Here is a 26035-nt window from a genome sequence, read left to right on the forward strand (position 1 = left end):
AGAGCTGGCAGGAGAGCGTATTTCACTCCACAGACAGAGCTGGCAGGAGAGCGTATTTCACCCCACAGACAGAGCTGGCAGGAGAGCGTATTTCACCCCACAGACAGAGCTGGCAGGAGAGCGTATTTCACCCCACAGACAGAGCTGGCAGGAGAGCGTATTTCACCCCACAGACAGAGTTGGCAGGAGAGCGTATTTCACTCCACAGACAGAGCTGGCAGGAGAGCGTATTTCACTCCACAGACAGAGCTGGCAGGAGAGCGTATTTCACTCCACAGACAGAGCTGGCAGGAGAGCGTATTTCACCCCACAGACAGAGCTGGCAGGAGAGCGTATTTCACCCCACAGACAGAGCTGGCAGGAGAGCGTATTTCACCCCACAGACAGAGCTGGCAGGAGAGCGTATTTCACTCCACAGCCAGAGCTGGCAGGAGAGCGTATTTCACTCCACAGACAGAGCTGGCAGGAGAGCGTATTTCACTCCACAGACAGAGCTGGCAGGAGAGCGTATTTCACCCCACAGACAGAGCTGGCAGGAGAGCGTATTTCACTCTACAGACAGAGCTGGCAGGAGAGCGTATTTCACTCCACAGACAGAGCTGGCAGGAGAGCGTATTTCACTCCACAGACAGAGCTGGCAGGAGAGCGTATTTCACTCCACAGACAGAGCTGGCAGGAGAGCGTATTTCACTCCACAGACAGAGCTGGCAGGAGAGCGTATTTCACCCCACAGACAGAGCTGGCAGGAGAGCGTATTTCACTCCACAGACAGAGCTGGCAGGAGAGCGTATTTCACTCCACAGACAGAGCTGGCAGGAGAGCGCTAAACGGACCAGTCTGATGAAGAGATCTAAGCATTTTCTGTTCATTTCCCGGATGATTCTACATGTTGAAGTGCGACTGTTAGTCGACAGCCAGAAGGTGGTCTACTGCACACTTCCAACGTTCATTATGATGGGTCTTCCTCTTAACACAGGCTCTCTGCCCTCAAGCTGGGACTGTTTCCCAACCTAGTCACCGGTACTGTGTTAGTCCGCTGAGCTGAAACCTCAGGTGAGGTCACTTGTCCTAACTAAACTACCTCTGTTACATCTGCACCATCATGACTGTTATTATTAGCTCCCAGGGAATACATTATTGTTGTTATGAGTAGTGGTGTGTGTGTGTGTGTGTATGTTTGGATTAATTAATGGTTGTTTAGTCCCGGTGTTTAACGACATGTTCTATCAAGAGTCAGTAACGATGTGTTCTAGAAGCAGCTCGTTATCACAGAGATGGTGTTATTAATTGGACCAAACTGTACCTTCCTACTGTCCCCTCTACCCCAACACACACACACACACTTATTAATCCACTGGGAGGGTGCTGCTATAATAATGTGCTCCGGATCACTCTCATTAACTCTGTCTGTCTCTCTCTGTCTCTCTTGTCAATCTCTCTCTCTCTCTCTCTCTCTCTCTCTCTCTCTCTCTCTCTCTCTCTCTCTCTGTCTCTCTCTCTCTCTCTCTCTGTGTCTGTCTGCCTGTGTGTCTCTCTCTCTCTCTCTCTCTGTGTGTCTGTCTCTCTCTCTCTCTCTCTCTCTCTCTCTCTCTCTCTCTCTCTCTCTCTCTCTCTGTGTCTGCCTCTCTCTCTCTCTGTGTCTGCCTCTCTCTCTCTCTCTAAAGTGTTACATTTGCCTTCTGGTATGTAGTCTACCACATGTGTGTGTGAGAGGAGAGAGAGAGGGAGGGAAAGTGTGTGTATTGATTTCCCTATGAATGAACAGCAACCGTAGCTACTGTAGCCTGAGGCTAAGCCATGTCTGTCCTGTCCCCTGTCCTGACCATTAACACAAACACAGCAGGACAGAGTACCTACAGCTCTTTATTGGACAGCAGTAGATGACATGGCCAGTTTAGAGTATATTGTTGTGATATTTCATGCAAAGTGAATATGGTAGAAGTTACATTGCAGCATTGGTTCTCTAATATACCCTATAAAGAAGGATCAGAACAAGCTATTGATATCATTCAGGTTTTCAATATAAATGTACAGCTAACTGCCAAAATAAAATAGTGGGTAGTAAGGGATACAAAGTATATTGAGAGCAGCTGCTTCCACACAGGTGTGATTGCTGAGTTAATTAAGCAATTAAGATCATACTTAGTCATGTATAAATTCTGGAGTGGCTGAGACAGCGTTTTCCACCACCATCAACAAAACCTATCTTGGAATTTCTAATGGAAGAATGGTGTCGCATCCCTCCAATATAGTACCAGACACTTGGAGAATCTATGTCAAGGTGCACTGAAACTGTTGTGGCAGCTCGTGGTGACCCAACGCCCTATTAAGACCTTTATGTTGGTGTTTCCTTTATTTTGGCAGTTACCTGTATCTATAGTTTGAATCTGCAGCCTACTGTGTAACTACTTTACCTTCAAAACATGGTTTCTAGCCGCTTGTTGACTGACATGCATAGATAGATAGCTAGATAGATACTCAGGAAGGAAGTACACACACACGCACACACAGATGAGAGATGGGACTCAGTGTGTGTGGGCGGGGGGCGTAAAGAGAAGGATAGGAGTGTAGACTGGTCCAACCTAGACTGGCTGTAGTAGAAGGCATTCTCTTAGAATGGAGAGAGGGAGACTAGAGGAGTAGAGAGAAGAGGAAGCGGTTAAAGGGATACTTCGGGGTTTTGGGAATGAGGTCCTTTATCTACTTCCCCAGAGTTGGATGAACTTGTGGTTACAATTGTTATGTCTCTGTGTTCAGTATGAAGGAAGATAAATAAAAATAATAAATAAAACGAGCCAGTGCTAACTAGCGTTACCCATAGACTTCCAGTCATTGCCCGAAAGCTAGTTAGCATTGGCTCGCAAAACTACCTCTGTCTTCCTTCATACTGGACACAGAAAAGTACACACTTTGGTATCCAGAGGGCCTCATTGCCAAAATCCAGAAGTATCCCTTTAAGGTTTGTAGGTCAGGCCTGATTGAACTCCATGGAGATGCTGACCTTGTCAGCCTCCGCCCCTTCCTTGAAGGCAAGCAGGAAGTACATGACCTTGCGGACCTTTGCCAGCTCCGCGATTCGCTCCCCAAACTCCTGGATGTCCGCCTCCAGACACTTGAGGGGCGTGTCCTCCGGGTCACCAGCGTTCCGCCAGAATGTTCCGACGGGTTCAAGAAGCTGCCGGGTCATCAGGTGTGTGAGGTCAGGGGTCCAGAGCTGGGAGATCCCTGTGATGGTCACTCTGCCATGACCAATCAGAGACACCGACCAGTGGACGAACGTCAGCTTCTGATTGGAGAAGTCCAGACGGTAAACAGCCTCGTGGGGGAGGAGCAACCGCTCCCCGTCCTGTCGCTTCTGACCGCTCCGCTGCAGGGACTGGACACGCAGCTGCATTACCTAGTAACAATAATAACTATATTAATAATGTAATCATATTATAGTAATACTATAATATAACTGCACTTCTGACCGCTCTGCTGCAGAGACTGGACACACAGCTGCATTACCTAGTAACAATAATAACTATATTAATAATGTAATCATAATACTATAATATAACTGCACTTCTGACCGCTCTGCTGCAGGGACTGAACACGCAGCTGCATTACCTAGTAACAATAATAACTATATTAATAATGTAATCATAATACTATAATATAACTGCACTTCTGACCGCTCTGCTGCAGGGACTGGACACGCAGCTGCATTACCTAGTAACAATAATAACTATATTAATAATGTAATCATAATACTATAATATAACTGCACTTCTGACCGCTCTGCTGCAGGGACTGGACACGCAGCTGCATTACCTAGTAACAATAATAACTATATTAATAATGTAATCATAATACTATAATATAACTGCACTTCTGACCGCTCTGCTGCAGGGACTGGACACGCAGCTGCATTACCTAGTAACAATAATAACTATATTAATAATGTAATCATAATACTATAATATAACTGCACTTCTGACCGCTCTGCTGCAGGGACTGGACACGCAGCTGCATTACCTAGTAACAATAATAACTATATTAATAATGTAATCATAATACTATAATATAACTGCACTTCTGACCGCTCTGCTGCAGGGACTGGACACGCAGCTGCATTACCTAGTAACAATAATAACTATATTAATAATGTAATCATAATACTATAATATAACTGCACTTCTGACCGCTCTGCTGCAGGGACTGGACATGCAGCTGCATTACCTAGTAACAATAATAACTATATTAATAATGTAATCATAATACTATAATATAACTGCACTTCTGACCGCTCTGCTGCAGGGACTGGACACACAGCTGCATTACCTAGTAACAATAATAACTATATTAATAATGTAATCATAATACTATAATATAACTGCACTTCTGACCACTCTGCTGCAGAGACTGGACACACAGCTGCATTACCTAGTAACAATAATAACTATATTAATAATGTAATCATAATACTATAATATAACTGCACTTCTGACCGCTCTGCTGCAGAGACTGGACACACAGCTGCATTACCTAGTAACAATAATAACTATATTAATAATGTAATCATAATACTATAATATAACTGCACTTCTGACCGCTCTGCTGCAGGGACTGGACACGCAGCTGCATTACCTAGTAACAATAATAACTATATTAATAATGTAATCATAATACTATAATATAACTGCACTTCTGACCGCTCTGCTGCAGGGACTGGACACACAGCTGCATTACCTAGTAACAATAATAACTATATTAATAATGTAATCATAATACTATAATATAACTGCACTTCTGACCGCTCTGCTGCAGGGACTGGACACACAGCTGCATTACCTAGTAACAATAATAACTATATTAATAATGTAATCATAATACTATAATATAACTGCACTTCTGACCGCTCTGCTGCAGGGACTGGACACACAGCTGCATTACCTAGTAACAATAATAACTATATCAATAATGTAATCATAATACTCTAATATAACTGCACTTCTGACCGCTCTGCTGCAGAGACTGGACACACAGCTGCATTACCTAGTAACAATAATAACTATATTAATAATGTAATCATAATACTATAATATAACTGCACTTCTGACCGCTCTGCTGCAGGGACTGGACACGCAGCTGCATTACCTAGTAACAATAATAACTATATTAATAATGTAATCATAATACTATAATATAACTGCACTTCTGACCGCTCTGCTGCAGGGACTGGACACGCAGCTGCATTACCTAGTAACAATAATAACTATATTAATAATGTAATCATAATACTATAATATAACTGCACTTCTGACCGCTCTGCTGCAGGGACTGGACACACAGCTGCATTACCTAGTAACAATAATAACTATATTAATAATGTAATCATAATACTATAATATAACTGCACTTCTGACCACTCTGCTGCAGAGACTGGACACACAGCTGCATTACCTAGTAACAATAATAACTATATTAATAATGTAATCATAATACTATAATATAACTGCACTTCTGACCGCTCTGCTGCAGAGACTGGACACACAGCTGCATTACCTAGTAACAATAATAACTATATTAATAATGTAATCATAATACTATAATATAACTGCACTTCTGACCGCTCTGCTGCAGGGACTGGACACGCAGCTGCATTACCTAGTAACAATAATAACTATATTAATAATGTAATCATAATACTATAATATAACTGCACTTCTGACCGCTCTGCTGCAGGGACTGGACACACAGCTGCATTACCTAGTAACAATAATAACTATATTAATAATGTAATCATAATACTATAATATAACTGCACTTCTGACCGCTCTGCTGCAGGGACTGGACACACAGCTGCATTACCTAGTAACAATAATAACTATATTAATAATGTAATCATAATACTATAATATAACTGCACTTCTGACCGCTCTGCTGCAGGGACTGGACACGCAGCTGCATTACCTAGTAACAATAATAACTATATTAATAATGTAATCATAATACTATAATATAACTGCACTTCTGACCGCTCTGCTGCAGGGACTGGACACGCAGCTGCATTACCTAGTAACAATAATAACTATATTAATAATGTAATCATAATACTATAATATAACTGCACTTCTGACCGCTCTGCTGCAGGGACTGGACACGCAGCTGCATTACCTAGTAACAATAATAACTATATTAATAATGTAATCATAATACTATAATATAACTGCACTTCTGACCGCTCTGCTGCAGGGACTGGACACGCAGCTGCATTACCTAGTAACAATAATAACTATATTAATAATGTAATCATAATACTATAATATAACTGCACTTCTGACCGCTCTGCTGCAGAGACTGGACACGCCTGCGAATCACATTGTAGAATAATAATACTTTTATAATAGTATAACTATAATATGCTGGATGTACTGGATACTCAGACGCAGATACCATTCAGTACAAGTCGACTCCTGAAAACTGTCCGTTTGTCAGTAAATAGGCTACTTTGTTTTTGTTTTTTTACCTGCTTTTCTCCCCAATTTCGTGGAAGCCAATTGGTAGTTAGTCTTGTCTCATCTCTGCAACTCCCGTACGGACTCGGGGGAGGCGATGGTCTAGAGCCATGCGTCCCCCGAAACACGACCCAACCGAGCCGCACTGCTTCTTGACACAATGCCTGCTTAATCTGGCAAACTTGCAACCAACTGAACCATCGATTTGTGCTATTTCATTCACCAACCTCGTCTTAACCACATCTCAACCTCATCTCAACCATGTGAACAGTCTTACCTCAGTGAGGGAAGTGTCCTTTGCAAAGCGTAGCTCCATGGCTGAGCCGGACGAGGGGGCCGCGGCCGGGTCTGTGCCTGTCTGAGAGCTCATCTTTCTCTGCTGGGGAGGGAACGAGGCCTGCCTGTCTGTCTGTGTGTGTCTGTGTTCTCTGTTCCTCTCTGTCTCTGTCTCTTATGCCATCTCTTTCCCCTCCCTTTCCCAGAGGGTAACATGGTTGAGTTGGTTCTCTGGTTGGGACTATTGATTGTGTGGCATGTACAGTGAGGGAGGGATGGAGAACAGAAGGGGGAGGGGGGAGGAGGGAGTGTGTGGTGGCGCTAGGCAACAGGAAGTGATGACATCAGAAGAGGAACCAGGGATTTTCCTGATGGCTTCTGGGATCTGGTTGGTCATAGCTGGATGGGCTGGTTATTAATATACCCAAATGCTGGCTGGCTGTGTGTGTGTGTGTGTGTGTGTGCGCGCGCGCGCCAATGTCTGTTTGTGGTGTGTACATTTTGGTTTGGTTGTTATGATGCTGATAGGTGGTTGCTTGTTTAAGTTAGCTGTGATTTTTCCGATTTGTATTGAGCAGATAGTGAGAGAGACTGGTAGTGGGGAAAGTTAGAGAGCGATTGTATCAAAAGGCAGTAGGCCGGATTTGAACCCATGACCATACTAAAGACGTGTGCCGGAGGCTGCAGCATTACCTCTAGACCAGCCAGGCCATGGGGCTGTGACGTGTTCTGAGCATCTTATCTCTCTCCCAGGTGATCCCGGACCATAAGGACCAGGAATGGGATGAGGACAAGCCGGAGTCTTACGCCGGAATTTTCCACTTCCGCTTCTGGCGCTTTGGAGAATGGGTGGATGTTGTCATCGACGACCGGTTGCCCACTGCCAACGGCAACTTGGTGTATTGTCACTCCAATGACAGCAACGAGTTCTGGAGCGCTCTGGCAGAGAAGGCCTACGCCAAGTTAGTACTATAGATGGACTGTTGTGTTTGTATAGGATGTGTTGCTTTTGCTGAGTGTGTGTGTGTGTGTGTGTGTGTGTGTGTGTGTGTGTGTGTGTGTGTGTGTGTGTGTGTGTGTGTGTGTGTGTGTGTGTGTGTGTAGGATGTATGGGTGTTACGAGGCATTGGACGGGGGCAACACAGCGGATGCGTTGGTGGATTTTACGGGTGGCGTCTCGGAGCCCTTGGACCTACTGGAGGAAGGGTTGAGTACGGACAAGGAGAAACGCTCAACGCTGTTCGACAGAGTCCTCAAGGTCCACAACAGAGGAGGCCTCATCAGCGCCTCCATACGGGTATAACACACACAGATGCACGTGCGCACACACACACACACACACACACACACACACACCTAGAATCCTGACCCTTCACCCCTTCCTGCAGGCGGCCAGTTCAGCAGAGATGGAGGCTCGTCTGGCCTGTGGTCTGGTGAAGGGTCATGCATACGCTGTGACAGACGTTAGAAAAGTCAGGCTGGGCCACGGCCTCATGGCTTATTTCAAGTCCGACAAACTCACAATGATACGACTCCGAAACCCCTGGGGAGAGAAAGAGTGGAACGGTGCCTGGAGCGACAGGTAGGTTTTAAAATGTTATTTACCTTTAGTTATACAACAAGTCCTATTGAGGTCAGAAGACCTCTTTCACAAGGAAGACCTGGTCTGGTAGTGGGGGAGAAGAGTGTGTGCAGAGGTGTCAATTGGGAATGACAGTCGCCATATACTAGCTAGCTCAACACCAACAATTTAAAATAGGCTACGAAAATCATTCAAATCCCGAATTAAAAGGCAAATGCAATTTAGTGGCGTTAACCTTCTGACTTTAGGACCATGTGGATACCTGGGAGCAGGAGGGAACGCTATTTGTATGGCTGGCTGGCTTTATATGGAGAGCAGAAGGCAGACATTTTACGTGCCCCCAACCGATTGTGTTTTATGTTTTTTTTATCTGCGTTGTATTTTTTAAAATCATTTTGTACATAATGGTGCCACTACCGTCTCTTATGACTGAAAGAACTTCTAGACATCAGGACTGCGATTACTCACCATGGACTAGCAGAATCCTTTTTCTTCTTTCACTACTCTGACGAGCCCGAGGCGGAGGATATACGGCTCCCTTGGGAACAGGCCTCGACCTCCTTGATCTGCGTGAAGAGGAGGCAGAGAAAGAGAGGCAGGATAATGGGCTGCCTTCCTAGAATTCGAAGGCGATCGAATAAACCACTTCCCTCAATTCTGCTAGCAAACGTGCCATCTTTGGACAATAAAATGGACAAGTTACTGGGAAGATTAAACTACCAACGGGACAAAAAAACTGTAACATCTTATGCTTCATAGAGTCGTGGCTGAACGACAACAATATCAACATACAGCTGGCTGGTTATACGATGTACCGGCAGGATAGAACAGTGGCGTCTGGTAAGACAAGGGGCGGCGGACTATGTATTTTTGTACAATAACAGCTGGTGCACGATATCTAAGAAAGTCTCGAGCTATTGCTACCCTGAGGTTGAGTATATCATGATAAGCTGTAGACCACACTACCTACCGAGAGAGTTCTCATCTGTATTCTTCGTAACTGTTTACATACCACCTCAGTCAGAGGTTGGCACTAAGACAGCATTGAATGATCTGTATTCCGCCATAAGCAAACAAGAAAACTTGCGGTAAACTTGTGGTCCCCGGCTCCTAGTAGCCCCGGCTCCTTAAATCAGTTTTACCAAATTTATATCAGCATGTTAAATGTACAACCAGAGGGAAAAGAACTCTGGACCACCTATACTCCACACACAGAGATGCATACAAAGCTCTCCCTCGCCCTCCATTTGGCAAATCTGACCATAATTACATCCTCCTGATTCCTGCTTACAAGCAAAAATTAAAGCACGAAGCACCAGTGACTCGATCAATAAAAAAGAGGTCAGATAGTACATACCCCAACCAGAAGCCATGGATTACAGGCAACATCCGCACTGAGCTAAAATCTAGAGCTGCCGCTTTCAAGGAGCGGGACTCTAACCCGGAAGCTTATAAGAAAAATCCCGCTATGCCCTCCGACGAACCATCAAACAGGCAAAGTGTTAATACAGGACTAAGATCGAGTCGTACTACACCGGCTCTGACGCTCATCGGATGTGGCAGGGCTTGCAAACCATTACAGACTACAAAGGGAAGCACAGCCGAGAGCTGCCCAGTGACACAAGCCTACCAGACGAGCTAAACTACTTCTATGCTCGCTTCGAGGCAAATAACACTGAAACATGCATGAGAGCACCAACTGTACAGGAATACTGCGTGATCACGCTCTCTGCAGCTGATGTGAGTAAGATCTTTAGACAGGTCAATATTCACAAGGCCGCAGGGCCAGACTGATTACCAGGACGTGTACCGCGAGCATGCGCTGACCACCTAGCAAGTGTCTTCACATTTTCAAAAACTCTCCCTGTCTGAGTCTGTAAAACCAACATGTTTTAAGCAGACCACCATAGTGCCTGTGCTCAAGAACACAAAGGTAACATGCCTAAATGACTACCGCCCCGTAGCACTCACGTCGGTAGCCATGAAGTGCTTTGAAAGGCTGGTCATGGCTCACATCAACACCATCATCCCAGAAACCCAAGGACACTCTAATTTGCATACCGCCCTAAAAGATCCACAGATGATGCAATCTCTATTGCACTCCACACTGCCCTTTCCCTCCTGGACAAAAGGAACACCTATGTGAGAATGCTATTAGTTGACTACAGCTCAGCGTTCAACACCATAGTGCCCTCAAAGCTCATCACTAAGCTAAGGACCCTGGGACTAAAGACCTCCCTCTGCAACTGGATCCTGGACTTCCTGATGGGCCGCCCCCAGGTGGTAAGGGTAGGTAACAACACATCCGCCACGCTGATCCTCAACACAGGGGCCCCTCAGGGGTGTGTGCTCAGCCCCCTCCTGTACTCCCTGTTCACTCATGACTGCACGACTCCAACACCATCATTCACTTTGCAGATGACACAACAGTGGTAGGCCTGATCACCAACAACAACAAGACAGCCTATAGGGAAGAGGTCAGAGACCTGGCCGTGTGGTGCCAGGACAACAACCTCTCCCTCAACGTGATCAAGACAAAGGAGATGATTGTGGACTACAGGAAAAGGAGGACCGAGCACGCCCCCATTCTCATCGATGGGGCTGCAGTGGAGCAGGTTAAGAGCTTCATGTTCCTTGGTGTCCACATCACCAACAAACTATCATGGTCCAAGCACACCAAGACAGTCGTGAAGCGGGCACGACAAAACCTATTCCCCCTCAGGAGACTGAAAAGATTTGGCATTGGTTCTCAGATCCTCAAGGTTCTACAGCTGCACCATCCTGACTGGTTGCATCACTGCCTGGTATGGCAACCTTTTGGCCTCAGACCACAAGGCACTACAGAGGGTAGTGGGAACGGCCCAGTACATCACCGGGGCCAAGTTTCCTGCCATCCAGGACCTCTATACCAGGCGGTGTCAGAGGAAGAAAAGACTCCAGCCACCCTAGTCATAGACTGTTCTCTCTGCTAACGCACGGCAAGCGGTACCGGAGAGCCAAGTCTAAGCCCATGAGGCTTCTAAACAACTTCTACTCCCAAGCCATAAGACTCCTAAACATCTAGTCAAATGGCTATCCAGACAATTTGGATTGCCCCCCTCCACTCTCCACACCACTGCACTCTCTTGTCATCTATGCATAGTCACTAATAACTCTACCTACATGTACATACTACCTCAACTAACCGGTGCCCCCGCACATTGACTCTGTATATATTGTTATTTTTTACTGCTGCTCTTTAATTACTTTGCGAGAGTGAAACCTCTCACTTTGCCTCTTCCTCTCTGTGGAAAGCACATCGATGCATTTGCAGGGAACAGCGTGACTTTTTTCAACACAGAACTGGAGACAGCTGTAGTAGATGGCTTTGGCTCAGTAACTGCTGTTTGACTTGACATGAAACTTAACTAGAGTTGTAATCCTGGTACTGAGCTAGTGCGTAGCAGGCAGCTAATACTGGAGTAAATGTAGCTTTTTTTTTTTGCTGCTCTCCAAATAGAATTTTACCATTTTAAATGATTTAGAAATCAGTAAATGTGCTTCGATATATAGTTTTTTTAAATACCCCCAGATGGGGGTGTCTTGATCGGTTCCTGACTCACTGCTCCCTCTGCTGGTGGAGAGAGGTATTGTTGGCCAACAGGGAAACAGATCTTTAGCACAGATTGATGGTTCATTCCTCTTAGAATGTTTGTTTTATTTATATCCTGTATCATACATACATTACTTTGAGTCCCCTACTTTATCAGTTCTGTTCTGGTAGCATTATTTCACACAGAACACCCTTCAGAGAAACACTGTGAGCGATAGAGAACCTCTCTGCAACAACTTCTCTCTCTCCTCTCTCTCTCAGCTCAGAGGAGTGGGGGAAGGTGAGTAAGAGTGAAAGAGAGAAGATCGGAGTGATTGTGCAGGACGATGGAGAATTTTGGTGAGTTCTAACCCTTAACCTATGACATCTAGCCATGACCCCTAACCTTTCCTCCGCACGGCTGAGAAAATGGATGGCCATAGGATGAAGCTTGATGACTTCCCTTTTCCTGCCCCCCCCCCCCCCCCCCAATCCCCACCCAGGATGACATTTGATGACTTCTGTCAGTACTTCAGTGATTTGATCATGTGTCGTCTGATCAACACTTCCTACCTGTCTCTCCACAAGACCTGGGAGGAGGGCTCTCTAAAGGGCGCCTGGCGGAACCATGACGACCCGCTCAGCAACCGCGCCGGGGGCTGCACCAATAACAAACACACTTTCGTACAGAACCCACAGGTAGGGGTAGGGATGGGGGAGGGCGCGTGTGTGTTTGTATTCATTTATAGGACTGGTGTGTGTGTGTGTGTGTGTGTGTCTCTCCCTGCAGTATGTGTTCAACGTCAAGAAGCCAGAGGATGAGGTGCTGGTATGTCTACAGCAGACAGACAAGAGAGCCAGACCTAAAGAGGGGAAGGGAGAAAACCTGGCTATAGGCTTCGAGATACACCGGGTGAGAAGTGTGTGTGAGAGTGTTATTAATGTGGTCATTAAAATGAATGTGTGTGAAAGTCTTATTAATGTGGTCATTAAAATGATTGTGTGTGTGTAGGTGGAGTTGAACAGGCAGTACCGTATGCACACTCGGCAGCAGAAGGTGTGTGGGAGTGTGTACATCAACTCCAGGTGTGTGTTCCTACGCTGTTCGCTGAAGGAGGGTCGTTACGTTGTCATACCCACAACCTTTGACCCCGCTCTGGAAGGAGACCTCTTGTTACGCATCTTCACTGACGTCCCCGCCGACTGCAGGTACCCTCACTCACTCACTCACTCACTCACTCACTCACTCATTCACTCTCCTCATTATCTTGCCCTCTCTCTCCCCCCATAGAGAGTTAACCCTAGATCAGCCAGCCCAGACGTGTTGGTCAGGACTGTGTGGCTTCCCTTCCCTGGTCACTCAGATTCATGTCCACAGAGCAGATGGACTGGCTGGGCAAGACTCTGATGGAGGTATACAAACCTTTCTTCTCTCCCTTCTCCGTCCGTTCTCTTTTCTTCTCTGGTCTGGTCCTTTTCATATCTTCTCCTCTCTTCTCCTACTGACAGTCTGTATGTATGTGTTGCAGCGTCAGACCCATATGTGATCATTCGTTGTGAGGGGGAAAAGGTTTGTTCTCCGGTCTATAAAAACACCCGCAGTCCAACCTTTGACACCAAGGCTCTATTCTACAGGAAGAGAACTAACCAGCCTATACTGATAGAGGTGAGGAGACTGGGCAGGGGGGTGGAGTTAAAGTAGAGTGAACATCACAATTTGGGTTGTTTCAATAAGTAACAGTTCTCTCAATTAAAGTCAGTACTTCTTCATTCATCATTCCAGGTGTATAACCACAACGTGTTGATGGATTCCTTCCTGGGTCAGGTCAGTTTGACCTCTGACCCTGGCGACCCCCAGCAGGTTACCGTCCACCTGAGGGACAAGGGTAATCACCAAGACAACGACCTTCCAGGCACGCTCACCGTCTCCATGGTGACCAGCAACATTCTCACTAACATCTGACTAACCATCAATCAATCACCAATCTATCAATCAGTGCCTTACTCCCTCCGTCCAATATGAGAGAAGAGCGAAACAGGTGCCAGTAACAGAGTATATGATTGGTCAAGAGGTCCCTTCTGTTTCCATATGTGCTGGAATTGGCAGTATACATGATTACACTGTTCAATATGAACATCATCACTATATGTACTGTATATACTAACTATATGTTTACAGTTTATGTATCTTTAAAGTTGTATTGTTTTGCCAAAGATTTGATCATAAATATCAATTAATTTGCCATTAACCTTATCTGTTGAGGGACCAAAGTTAGGATTCCAGACTGTATTGTGTTGGTTTTTACTGAGTGTAGTACTAGCCCTGACCACATGGGGGCAACAGAGGACATTTAATCTCCTAGTTCTCCTTTCTCATCTAATAACCACTTTAACTTGTGCATTACAGATATATAAATACTTGTTGAGTATTTCAGCTGTATATGTTGTCCTGTTTACATTTATTGACATGGTTTAGTTTTACATTTCAGTCAGCTTTGTACTAGTCTCTTTCAAGTAGCTGAGTTGGTTCTGTGTGCTGAGAGTAGCTACGGACATTTTTATTCTTTAGGGGAGACATTGTTCAAGTTATTTTTGTTAATAACTTTATAATTAAACTTTTTTTTAAATTTCAAAAAGATTTCTGTCGGTTGCTCTACTTTTATATCATGTTGATTTTCCAGTGGGAGGCCCAATACAGTAGACAGACTAGATTCACTGGAGGAGAAGAGAGATTAAGCTACAGTTTCTAGCCAACACTGTCACTCTTACATTCGACTCTTTACTCAAACACTCAACTCCTCCCTTCATTCCCTTCTTTCTCATTCCCATTGTACTCTTATCATGTTGTATTACCTCCAGTTACTACAGTGCCATCCATGTAGATCATGTTCCAAATCACATCACATTTATCTATAACATTCTCGTCATCATGAGGACTTCCTAACACTGCCATAAGTGTCATAAACAGTCATAATGCCAGTCTCTGTCATGGTGGTGGGTCCTTGTTAGAGAAGGACTGGTTCATCTGAGCAAGCTTGTTTCTTATCTTTATAAGTAAAGGTTTATGATGTTTGAATGTACCGCAGGGTGATTTAAAGGCTATTTAATGATTTAGTGTTATACTTCTCTGTTTATTTCTCTTTAAACCTGTTGGCTGGTTTCAATCAAATGTATACTGTGATAAATAGTTAAAACACTGTCTGTCTGGTGCCGGGTCATTCTGTGTCCCGTCCTCCATTTTATCTAGTGTGTGTGGTCCCATTACTCAGCAGAAATCTCTCTTGATAGAGTCCACTATCAACCATGCTGTGTAGAGCGAGAGAGAGTGTGTGACTGTGTGTGCTGTTAGGTTCAGTGAGGTGTGAGGAACACCGACCAATGTGTCTTTCAGAACAGCCTGACCTTTATTACAGCAACACCAATAGAAGAGAGATGTGCTCTCTGTTTCTATATGTGAAGCAATGCATTCTCTCTGTGTGCATGTTGAATGGTTGAGTGTGTGTGTGTGTGACCTCCACTACGTTGTGCCTCACTGCCCCCCACTGGGTTTCCTGCCCGCCCTCTGTCTCTCCCTCCCTCTACCGCTCTCTCCCCAGTAACTCTAATTGGGATCAGTGGCAGTGAATGAGCTGGTGTGTCACAGCTAATACCTTGAGAGAGAGAGAGAGAGCAGGAGCAAGGGAGTCACTAGTACCTCTACAGTGCAGCAGGTGTCTGACCACCCACTAAGACAGAGAGAGAGAGAGAGATTCAGGAAGCCCCTCTCTTTCTCTGTCCTGCCTTCATCCATCCACCCCACTGCATTCTGTGGACTTGTCTGAGTGAACATAGATCTGGGACAATCATCTGGAACGAGAGAGAGAGGGGTATAGAAAGAGGACTGTACACAGTGGTAAGAATATACCTAGTCAGGAGGCTTCAAGAAGCATGGAGGCTTTGGCTCTTAAAGCTACTTTTTAAAGCTACTTTTTAAAGCTACTTTTTGCTAACGTCTCCCTCGTGTGTGTGTGTGTTACAAGGTTTTCTTGGTGTTGTTTGTCCAAATAACATGTGGGAGAGTGTTAGTACAATATTTTTGCTCTATATCTGACACTGTCTAGTCCTAGTATGTGGTTTCAGGGTGTTCACATGGAGAAACATTAATGATTAACTAACCATTGAATCATAGGCATACCTGCCTTGTGTGTGTGTAAGCAGAGCTGATAGAGCACTCTTTAGCTACTCCCTGTATGTACACTATCTCATTTAGAGCATCCTGCCTGCTCCGGGTTGTGGATACTGACTAGTTGCAGAGAGAGACCCTCTACCATCTCTCCTGTCCATCCTTCGACTCACACAGCTCGTGTTGCATTAGCAGCTGTAGAAATTATTATTATTATATATTTTTTTTTGCTGCAGCTTAGATGAATGTTCACATGACATTCAGATAACATGTAATGTGCTTATAGGCTCTGCTGTTTCTACCGTCAATTAACTACAGTTACATTACTACCTCTCCTAGAGGGTTAACTCGACTGGCACAGTGCATTGGGTACTGTATCTGCCTAAGAATTCAGTAACACTTCTCACTTTGGTGATATGTAGCAACAGGAAGCCTTTATATGCATGACATAAAGAATGTATTCTATACGAATGCAACATATCACTACTCTAAGTAAGGTGTTACTGTTACCTCTATTGGCACAGTGGGTAGCGAGCCTTGGTCAGAAGTTATTAAGAAATTCTGAGATTCTGGTTCAACCCCAGAGTTAATTAGCCCCAAACTTAGCTACAGGAGTTTAAATCAGTTCAAATCAGAGGCTTTACATTGCCATAAACTCATTCCATTAGTCTTATTGTGAGCAGATCCCGGCTAGTCATTATACACCCTCTATACATCTCTGTCTCTCTATCTCGCTCTCTTCTATCAGTTGATTGGTTTATCAGTCTGACAGTTTTGGTGTTGCGTGAGAGTGTTGATTAGAATTTAGTTTTAATGGGGGCAATGGGGGTTAGCCTAATATCCTGTATCCTTTTCCTTGCTGTGCATCTCTCTCTCTCTCTCTCTCTCTCTCTGTCTCTCTCTCTCTCTCTCCCTCTGTCTCTCTTTTTCTCTCTCTCCCTCCCTGTTGGGTTATTTCAGGAGGTATAGGGTCTTAGGGCGGCAGTATGTACAGCTGAGGGCGGGTTCAATGTACTTTTATAATGGTTTTCTGGAATGTATATTGCATTGTATTATACTGTGCAATGTGATTGGATTTGGCGGTATCCACTAGTGGGTGGGATGGGGTAATATGGTGTTTTTAGTGTACTGACGAGGTCCCAGAGTCAGTCTCTTTGTCTCTCTTCCCCTCTGACCTATAAAACTATAAAAGTCTGTGTCCTCGCTGGTGGAGGCGATGGAATTACAGACAGGCTGTTTCTCAGAAGCCCACACTCAGGTGATCAACAACAATGACTGGCGTCGCTCAGAGAATGAAGGGAATGGATTATATCTCCTTCTTTCCTTCTGCCTCTCCTTCTGACTCTCTAATTTTCTTTTCATCTCTGTCTTTCTCTCCTCCCTCTCTTTCTCTCTCTGTTCTGTTCTCTCTCTCTCTCTGTGTGTGTGTGTGTGTGCGTGTGCGTGTGCGTGTGCATGTGTGTGTGTGCGTGTGTGTGTGTGCGTGTGTGTGTGTGTGTGTGTACAAGAAGAAGTATACATTTATGTTTTCCAGAATTGCTGTTCTATATCTGTGTTTTCATATTCAAACACGTTCACACACACAACTTACGCTAGGTCTCCCTGGCTGCAACCTTTGTCCCAGACCTCTGCTGTGGTAATTAGATGCTAAAATATTGATGGAGAGTCGTTACCCTTCCTAATCCTACCGCACGTGTTTGTGTGTGTGTTTATGTGTGTGTTCTCATCAATGGTTTAATCAGAGAGGCTTGGGGGCACAGAGCTGACATCTATTTACTGCAGGAAATTAACCAATAAATGGCATTTTCCTGTCTCCCCCAAACATCCCTCCCCTCCCCTTAAACATCACTCTCTCTCTCCCCCAACTTTCCCTATGCCCCCAAACATCCCTCCCTCTCCCCAACCCAACTCTTCCCGTCTCACCCCTCCCCCTAAACCTTCCTCTCTCCTCCTAACCCTCATTGTCTCCCCCAAAATTCCATCCCCCCAACTCACTGTCTCCTCCTACTGTGTGTGTGTAGCAGGAAGGGTGTGTCAAAACCTTAAACTAAAGTATAATTAGGGGGATGAATAATTGACTAGGTCTAAAACACAGTGGCAGAGTTGGGAATGAGGTTAGGACACTGGTCAGTCATGGAGGACCTGTGAGGGGTGTGTATAAGTGGATGAAGGATGTGGTGGTGTGTGTGTTATGCAGTGAGAATGTACATTGAATTTGTGTGAGTGGCCAACTTCAATACAAAGGCAGTTTCAGTTTTAATTAATATGCAAATGAGAATGTTGTTGGTCATTTTCCAGAGCAGCCGACTGACTGGCTGACTGTGTTTCAAATGGCACCCTATTCCCTATAAATTGAACTACCTTTGACCAGAACCCTATGGGCCCTGGTCAAAAGTATTGCACAGTATAGGTGTCATTTGGGACACAAGCCACTGTTACTCACTTTGTCATTATGACTTGATGGCTGCCTGAGTTGCTAGCTGCTAACCAGATCCTTTCCCTCTGTCTCTCCTCTCTCTCTGTCTCCCCTCTCTCTCTGTCCCTGTCTCTCCTCTCTCTCTGTCCCTCCTTTCTCTCTGTCTCTCCTCTCTCTCTGTCCCTGTCTCTCCTCTCTCTCTGTCTCTCCTTTCTCTCTGTCTCTCCTCTCTCTCTGTCTCTCCTCTCTCTCTCTGTCTCTCCTCTCTATCTGTCCCTGTTTCTCCTCTCTCTCTGTCCCTCCTCTCTCTGTCTCCCCTCTCTCTCTGTCACTGTCTCTCCTCTCTCTCTGTCTCTCCTTTCTCTCTGTCTCTCCTCTCTCTCTGTCTCTCCTCTCTCTCTGTCCCTGTTTCTCCTCTCTCTGTGTCCCTCCTCTCTCTCTGTCTCCCCTCTCTCTCTGTCCCTGTCTCTCCTCTCTCTCTGTCTCTCCTCTCTCTCTGTCTCCCCTCTCTCTCTGTCCCTGTCTCTCCTCTCTCTCTGTCTCTCCTTTCTCTCTGTCTCTCCTCTCTCTCTGTCCCTGTCTCTCCTCTCTCTCTGTCTCCCCTCTCTCTCTGTCCCTGTCTCTCCTCTCTCTGTCTCTCCTCTCTCTCTGTCCCTGTCTCTCCTCTCTCTCTGTCTCTCCTCTCTCTCTGTCTCTCCTCTCTCTCTGTCTCTCCTTTCTCTCTGTCTCTCCTTTCTCTCTGTCTCTCCTCTCTCTCTGTCTCTCCTCTCTCTCTGTCTCTCCTCTCTCTCTGTCCCTGTCTCTCCTCTCTCTCTGTCTCTCCTCTCTCTCTGTCTCCCCTCTCTCTCTGTCCCTGTCTCTCCTCTCTCTCTGTCTCCCCTCTCTCTCTGTCTCTCCTCTCTATCTGTCTCCCCTCTCTCTCTGTCTCCCCTCTCTCTCTGTCTCTCCTCTCTGTCTCTCCTCTCTCTCTGTCTCTCCTCTCTCTCTGTCCCTGTCTCTCCTCTCTCTGTCCCTGTCTCTCCTCTCTCTCTGTCTCTCATTTCTCTCTGTCTCCCCTCTCTCTCTGTCCCTGTCTCTCCTCTCTCTCTGTCCCTGTCTCCCCTCTCTCTCTGTCTCAGGGTGGACAAGTGGAGACGTCTGATGTCCAGGCATAAGCTCAGAAACCAGAGTCATGGTCATTCTGCAGCAGGTAAAAAAACACACGCACGCACGCACGCACGCACGCACGCACACACACACACACACACACACACACACACACACACACACACACACACACACACTCAATCTTTCTGGTATGTTTCTGAGGGGAACAACACAGACGCTTTTCCGCTCCATTACAGGAGTGTCAGGTGTGTGTGTGCTTGAATGTGCATAGTGTGTGTGTGTGTCTCGGTCTTCTTGATGTCCAGTAAATGTGGTGTTCGACTCGTCAGCCTTTCTGATCGTCTAATCACCCCTGACAATGGCTTCTCTTCAGCTGAACAGGCCCCTTCACATGCACACACACAGACACACACACACAACTCTCAGCAGAGAACCAGAGAGAGAGAGAGAAAGAGAGTGAGAAAGAGAGAAGGGGTGGGGAGCCAGGGGCAGCGGGAAGGAGAGGGGTCTGTGGAGAAAGTTGAGCAGGTCTACAGAGGGTTGGGAGATTCTCAGACAGGCAGAAGCCCAGAAGAAGGAGCTAAAATTGTCTAACAGTGAAGTACTGAGAATCTTGTGAAGAGATCAACAGGAGGCCACGCTAGCAGCCAGAGGAATGTTGCTGAGAGAGAGCCTGATATGAGTTTACCATGGCGCGATTAGCGATGACTTCAGCAGAGCCTTGGCCAACCGAAGGCTGGGACAGCAGTGTCCGTCGCCTCAGCTACATATGCCCCACCCTCATACAGGTAACCATAACTACCCTCATGTAGGTACTGTTACCATGGACACAGTAGCCATCAGACCTGGGTCAAGCCACTGTGAAAAACTGGCAGAGTTAGCACTCTTGTGACTATTCAAGCTACACCAAGCTCAGCTAGTCACAACTTAATGGTGCCAGGTGTAGTTTATGTTGTAGTTTATGGTGACAGTGTGTTGTCACCATGATAACAGTGTGCTTGTTCAGTGATGTTGTTGTTGTCGTGTTCTGCTCACATTCCTCCCTGATGAGAGACTGGCATCCATTCATCTCCCTCTCATGACCAAACACAATAGAGAGGACAGGGGGGAGGAGGAGGAGTGTGTGTGTGTGTGTGTGTGTGTGTGTGTGTGTGTGTGTGTGTGTGTGTGTGTGTGTGTGTGTGTGTGTGTGTGTGTGTGTGTGTGTGTGTGTGTGTGTGTGTGTGTGTGTGTGTGTGTGTGTGCATGCATGTGTATGTGTGGCTGGTAACTAATGAGTGTGAGAGAGATCACTCTGTACAGGGGGTGTTGGGGGGCTTACACATGAGTATGGTATCTGTATTGAGAGAGGGTGTGTGAGAGAGGGTGCGTGTGTGTGTGTGTGTGTGTGTGTTAGACTGACAATAAAAGTGTTAGAAGTGTGTGCTGGATGTCTTGTTGAGTGTTTTTAGTTGATTTATGCTATGTTAATTGTTAATTGAAGCAGAAAACAGAGTGCTGGCTGGATTTATTGACCAGTGTTGATTGGTGTCAAGTGTCTGTTCAATCAGCCAATCAATAGCTTTCGCTGTGACCTTTGACTATCTAAATGCAAATGAGCTGAAGTCTCATTGCCTGCGTAAATCAGCTATTATCGTGACATCACACGGGATGCATTCCAAATAGCACCCTATTCCCTTTACTGTGCACTATTCTATACTGAACTATTCTATACTGAACTATTCTATACTGAACAAAAAGTTTTATGCAACATGGTCGCATGTTAATGAGCTGAAATAAAAGATCCCAGAAATTGTCCATACTCACAAAAAGCTTATTTGTCTCAAATTTTATGCACACATGTGTTTACATCCCTGTTAGTAAGCAATTTATCCTTTGTCAAGATAATCCATCCACCTGACAGGTGTGGCATATCAAGTAGCTGATTAAACAGCATGATCATTACACAGGTGCAGCTTTGTCACAGAGCACAATGCAACAGATGTCTCAAGTTTTGAGGGAGCGTGCAATTGGCATGCTGACTGCAGGAATGTCCACCAGAGCTGTTGGCAGATAATTTTATGTTAATTTCTCTACCATAAGCAGCCTCAAACATTGTTTTAGAGAATTTGACAGTACGTCCAACCGGCCTCACAACCACAGACATCACGTGTAACCACGCTAGCCCAGGACCACATCCGGCTTCTTCCCCAGGGGGGTGCTGAGGAGTATTTATGTCTGTAATAAAGCCCTTTTGTGGAGGAAAAAAATATTCTGATTGGCTGGGCCTGGCCTATGCCCTCCCAGGCCCACCCATGCGCCACTGTCCAGTCATGGGAACTCCATAGACTAGGGCCTAATGAATTTATTAAATTGACTGATTTCCTTATACAGTGAGGCAAAAAAGTATTTAGTCGGCCACCAATTGTGCAAGTTCTCCCACTTAAAAAGATGAGAGAGGCCTGTAATTTTCATCAAAGGTACACTTCAATTATGACAGACAAAATGAGAAAACAAATCCAGAAAATCACATTGTAGGATTTTTTATGAATTTATTTGCAAATGATGGTGGAAAATAAGAATTTGGTCAATAACAAAAGTTTATCTCAACACCTTGCTATATACCCTTTGTTGGCAATGACAGAGGTCAAACGTTTTCTGTAAGTCTCACACACTGTTGCTGGTATTTTGGCCCATTCCTCCATGCAGATCTCCTCTAGAGCAGTGATGTTTTGGGGCTGTTGCTGGGCAGCACGGACTTTCAACTCCCTCCAAAGATTGTCTATGGGGTTGAGATATGGACACTGGCTAGGCCACTCCAGGACCTTGAAATGCTTCTTACGAAGCCACTCCTTCGTTGCCCGGGCGGTGTGTTTGGGATCATTGTCATGCTGAAAGACCCAGCCACGTTTCATCTTCAATGCCCTTGCTGATGGAAGGAGGTTTTCACTCAAAATCTCATGATACATGGCCCCATTCATTCTTTCCTTTACACGGATCAGTCGTCCTGGTCCCTTTGAAGAAAAACAGCCCCAAAGCATGATGTTTCCACCCCCATGCTTCACAGTAGGTATGGTGTTCTTTGGATGAAACTCAGCATTCCTTGTCCTCCAAACACAACGAGTTGAGTTTTTACCAAAAAGTTATATTTTGGTTTCATCTGACCATGTGACATTCTCCCAATCCTCTTCTGGATTATCCAAATGCTCTCTAGCAAACTTCAGATGGGCCTGGACATGTACTGGCTTAAGCAGGGGGACACGTCTGGCACTGCAGGATTTGAGTCCCTGGCGGCGTAGTGTGTTACTGATGGTAGGCTTTGTTACTTTGGTCCCAGCTCTCTGCAGGTCATTCACTAGGTCCCCCCGTGTGGTTCTGGGATTTTTGCTCACCGTTCTTGTGATCATTTTGACCCCACGGGGTCAGAACTTGCGTGGAGCCCCAGATCGAGGGAGATTATCAGTGGTCTTGTATGTCTTCCGTTTCCTAATAATTGCTCCCACAGTTGACTTCTTCAAACCAAGCTGCTTACCTATTGCAGATTCAGTCTTCCCAGCTTGGTGCAGGTCTACAATTTTGTTTCTGGTGTCCTTTGACAACTCTTTGGTCTTGGCCATAGTGAAGTTTGGAGTGTGACTGTTTGAGTTTGTGGACAGGTGTCTTTTATACTGATAACAAGTTCAAACAGGTGCCATTAATACAGGTAACGAGTGGAGGACAGAGGAGCCTCTTAAAGAAAAAGTTACAGGTCTGTGAGAGCCAGAAATCTTGCTTGTTTGTAGGTGACCAAATACTTATTTTCCACCATAATTTGCAAATAAATTAATTAAAAATCCTGCAATGTGATTTTCTGGATTTTTTTCTAATTTGGTCTGTCATAGTTGAAGTGTACCTATGATGAAAATTACAGGCCTCTCTCATCTTTTTAAGTGGGAGAACTTGCACAATTGGTGGCTGACTAAATACTTTTTTTGCCCCACTGTATGAACTGTAACTCAGCAAAATCTTTGAAATTGTTGCATGTTGTGTTTATATTTTTGTTCAGTATAATTTTGACTGGAGCCCCTATGGGAACTGGTCAAAAGTAGTACACTTGGGAATATGGTGCCATTTGGGATGCAGATAGTGACTCTTGGCTTCGAAGTTTACACCCTAAAAATACATGTAGTGGTTTGGACCAATGTTAATCTGGTCATTGCTTATGCTGGAGTTAATTGCTTATGCTGAAACTGTCCAACAAGCTTTCTCTACCCATAACCTTGTTCTGAACACCTCCAAAACAACGGACATGTGGTTTGGTAAGAAGAATGCCCCTCTCCCCACAGGTGTGATTACTACCTCTCTGAGGGTTTAGAGCTTGAGGTAGTCACCTCATACAAGTACTTGGGAGTATGGCTCGACGGTACACTGTCCTTCTCTCAGCACATATTAAAGCTGCAGGCTAAAGTTAAATCTAGACTTGGTTTCGTAATCGCTCCTCTTTCACCCCAGCTGCCAAACTAACGCTGATTCAGATAACCATCCTACCCATGCTAGATTACGGAGACGTAATTTATAGATCGGCAGGTAAGGGTGCTCTCGAACAACAAGATGTTCTTTACCATTCGGCCATCAGATTTGCCACCAATGCTCCTTATAGGACACATCACTGCACTCTATTCTCCTCTGTAAACTGGTCATCTCTGTATACCCGTCACAAGACCCACTGGTTGATGCTTATTTATAAAACCCTCTTAGGCCTCACTCCCCCCTATCTGAGATACCTACTGCAGCCCTCATCCTTCACATACAACACCCATTCTGCCAGTCACATTCTGTTAAAGGTCCCCAAAGCACACACATCCCTGGGTCGCTCCTATTTTCAGTTCACTGCAGCTAACGACTGGAACGAGCTGCAAAAAACACTCAAACTGGACAGTTTTATCTCCATTTCTTCATTCAAAGACTCAATCATGGACACTCTTACTGACGGTTGTGGCTGCTTTGCGTGATGGATTGTTGTCTCTACCTTCTTGCCCTTTGTGCTCTTGTCTGTACCATGTTTTGTGCCGCTACCATGTTGGTTTCTCTTTATGTAGTGTTGTAGTAGTGTTATTTCTAATCTTAGCCCCCGTCCCCGCAGGAGGCCTTTTGCCTTTTGGTAGGCTGTCATTGTAAAGAAGACGTTGTTCTTAACTGACTTGCCTAGTTAAATAAAGGTTCAATTAAAATTGTCATAGTCATATAGTCATATGAGCTGTGGTTTGTGGTGTAATACTTACTGAAAACCACTGGAGGCCAGGATGGCACCTGGTCTTCTCTGGAGGGTGGGTCTGTCAGGGGTAGGAAAGGGTTGTTATGTGTCTCCTCTCCTCGCCTTGTGTGTTTGTCTGTGTTTGTTATGGTTAGTATGTGTCTCTAATAACAGCAGCCACATCTCTCAGTGAATTATTGACTGGACTGGGGAGAAGGGGGTAGCTGCAGCTCAATATGGCTACCGGAGTATTTGCGAGTGGGTGTGTCAAAAGGAAAGTAGTAGGCGTGTGGAAAAGAGTGGGTGTGTCAAAAGGAAAGTAGTAGGCGTGTGTAAAGGAGTGGGTGTGTCTAAAGGAAGATAGTGACTGTGTGGAAAGGAGTGGGTGTGTCTAAAGGAAGATAGTGGGCGTGTGGAAAAGAGTGGGTGTCTAAAGGAAGATATTGGTCATGTGGAAAGGAGTGGGTGTGTCTAAAGGAAGATAGTGGGCGTGTGTAAAGGAGTGGGTGTGTCTAAAGGAAGATAGTGACTGTGTGGAAAGGAGTGGGTGTGTCTAAAGGAAGATAGTGGGCGTGTGAAAAGGAGTGGGTGTGTCTAAAGGAAGATAGTGGGCGTGTGGAAAGGAGTGTGTGTGTCTAAAGGAAGATAGTGGGCATGTGGAAAGGAGTTGGTGTGCCTAAAGGAAGATAGTGGGCGTGTGGAAAGGAGTGGGTGTGTCTAAAGTTAGATAGTGACTGTGTGGAAAGGAGTGGGTGTGTCTAAAGGAAGATTGTGGGCGTGTGGAAAGGAGTGGGTGTGTCTAAAGCGCTCTGCTATAGGTTACATGTGTTTTATTGAACAGTGTTTTTTTTTCTCTTCCATTTCTCACCGCGCAACTACCGTACTTTGAACTACCATACCACGAAAGTTTGAACTTCTATTTTAAAGCTGATGGTAGTGTCAAGATCGTTTGTAGAATTAACGGACCAAGGTGCAGCATACGTAGAGTTCCACATGTTTATTAAATGAAACTCACAAAACAATAAACAGCAAACGAAACGTGCAGCAAATGCAGTGCCTCCAGGCAACTACACAAAAACAAGATCCCACAAAAACACAGTGGGAAAAGGCTGCCTAAATATGATCCCCAATTAGATACATCGATAGACAGCTGCCTCTGATTGGGAACCATACCAGGCCAACATAGAAATACAAAAACTAGAGTACCCA

At 45.3% G+C, this 26035-nt stretch overlaps 3 protein-coding genes across 10 annotated transcripts in view; 2 read left to right on the plus strand and 1 right to left on the minus strand.

Annotated features, from left to right (window-relative positions):
• The window catches only part of LOC110507110 (calpain-5), a 31261-nt gene extending 16135 nt beyond the window's left edge, over positions 1-15126 (plus strand). For 6 of the 8 annotated variants that reach the window (XM_090224720.1, XM_090224721.1, XM_090224722.1 and 3 more), the window contains 10 exons: positions 7530-7738; positions 7881-8073; positions 8165-8358; positions 12212-12289; positions 12433-12628; positions 12720-12842; positions 12942-13138; positions 13221-13342; positions 13459-13595; positions 13713-15126. In XM_090224720.1, the coding sequence (XP_090080846.1) occupies positions 7530-7738; positions 7881-8073; positions 8165-8358; positions 12212-12289; positions 12433-12628; positions 12720-12842; positions 12942-13138; positions 13221-13342; positions 13459-13595; positions 13713-13892 (1629 nt within the window). In that variant the 3' untranslated portion in view covers positions 13893-15126. The remainder of the gene's footprint in view (positions 1-7529; positions 7739-7880; positions 8074-8164; positions 8359-12211; positions 12290-12432; positions 12629-12719; positions 12843-12941; positions 13139-13220; positions 13343-13458; positions 13596-13712) is intronic. The other 2 variants (XR_016492703.1, XR_016492704.1) reach the window with 1 other exon arrangement.
• On the minus strand, positions 1844-7042 carry LOC110507658 (olfactory marker protein). Its single transcript, XM_021587788.3, has 2 exons — positions 6778-7042; positions 1844-3397 (listed from the first exon to the last, which is right to left on the minus strand). Exons 1-2 carry the CDS (start codon positions 6868-6870, stop codon positions 2969-2971), a joined length of 522 nt encoding a protein of 173 aa, XP_021443463.1. The 5' UTR covers positions 6871-7042; the 3' UTR covers positions 1844-2968.
• Positions 15127-15526: 400 nt separating the features above from the next.
• LOC110507111 (unconventional myosin-VIIa) overlaps positions 15527-26035 on the plus strand; it is a 58174-nt gene continuing 47665 nt past the window's right edge. The window contains exons 1-2 of the mRNA XM_036965589.2: positions 15527-15821; positions 19626-19696. Coding sequence (XP_036821484.1) covers positions 19679-19696 — 18 coding nt within the window. The 5' untranslated portion in view covers positions 15527-15821; positions 19626-19678. The remainder of the gene's footprint in view (positions 15822-19625; positions 19697-26035) is intronic.

Source organism: Oncorhynchus mykiss, chromosome 27 (assembly GCF_057628025.1).
Source record: "Oncorhynchus mykiss isolate SJ-2025 chromosome 27, ASM5762802v1, whole genome shotgun sequence".
NCBI classification, from domain to species: domain Eukaryota; kingdom Metazoa; phylum Chordata; class Actinopteri; order Salmoniformes; family Salmonidae; genus Oncorhynchus; species Oncorhynchus mykiss.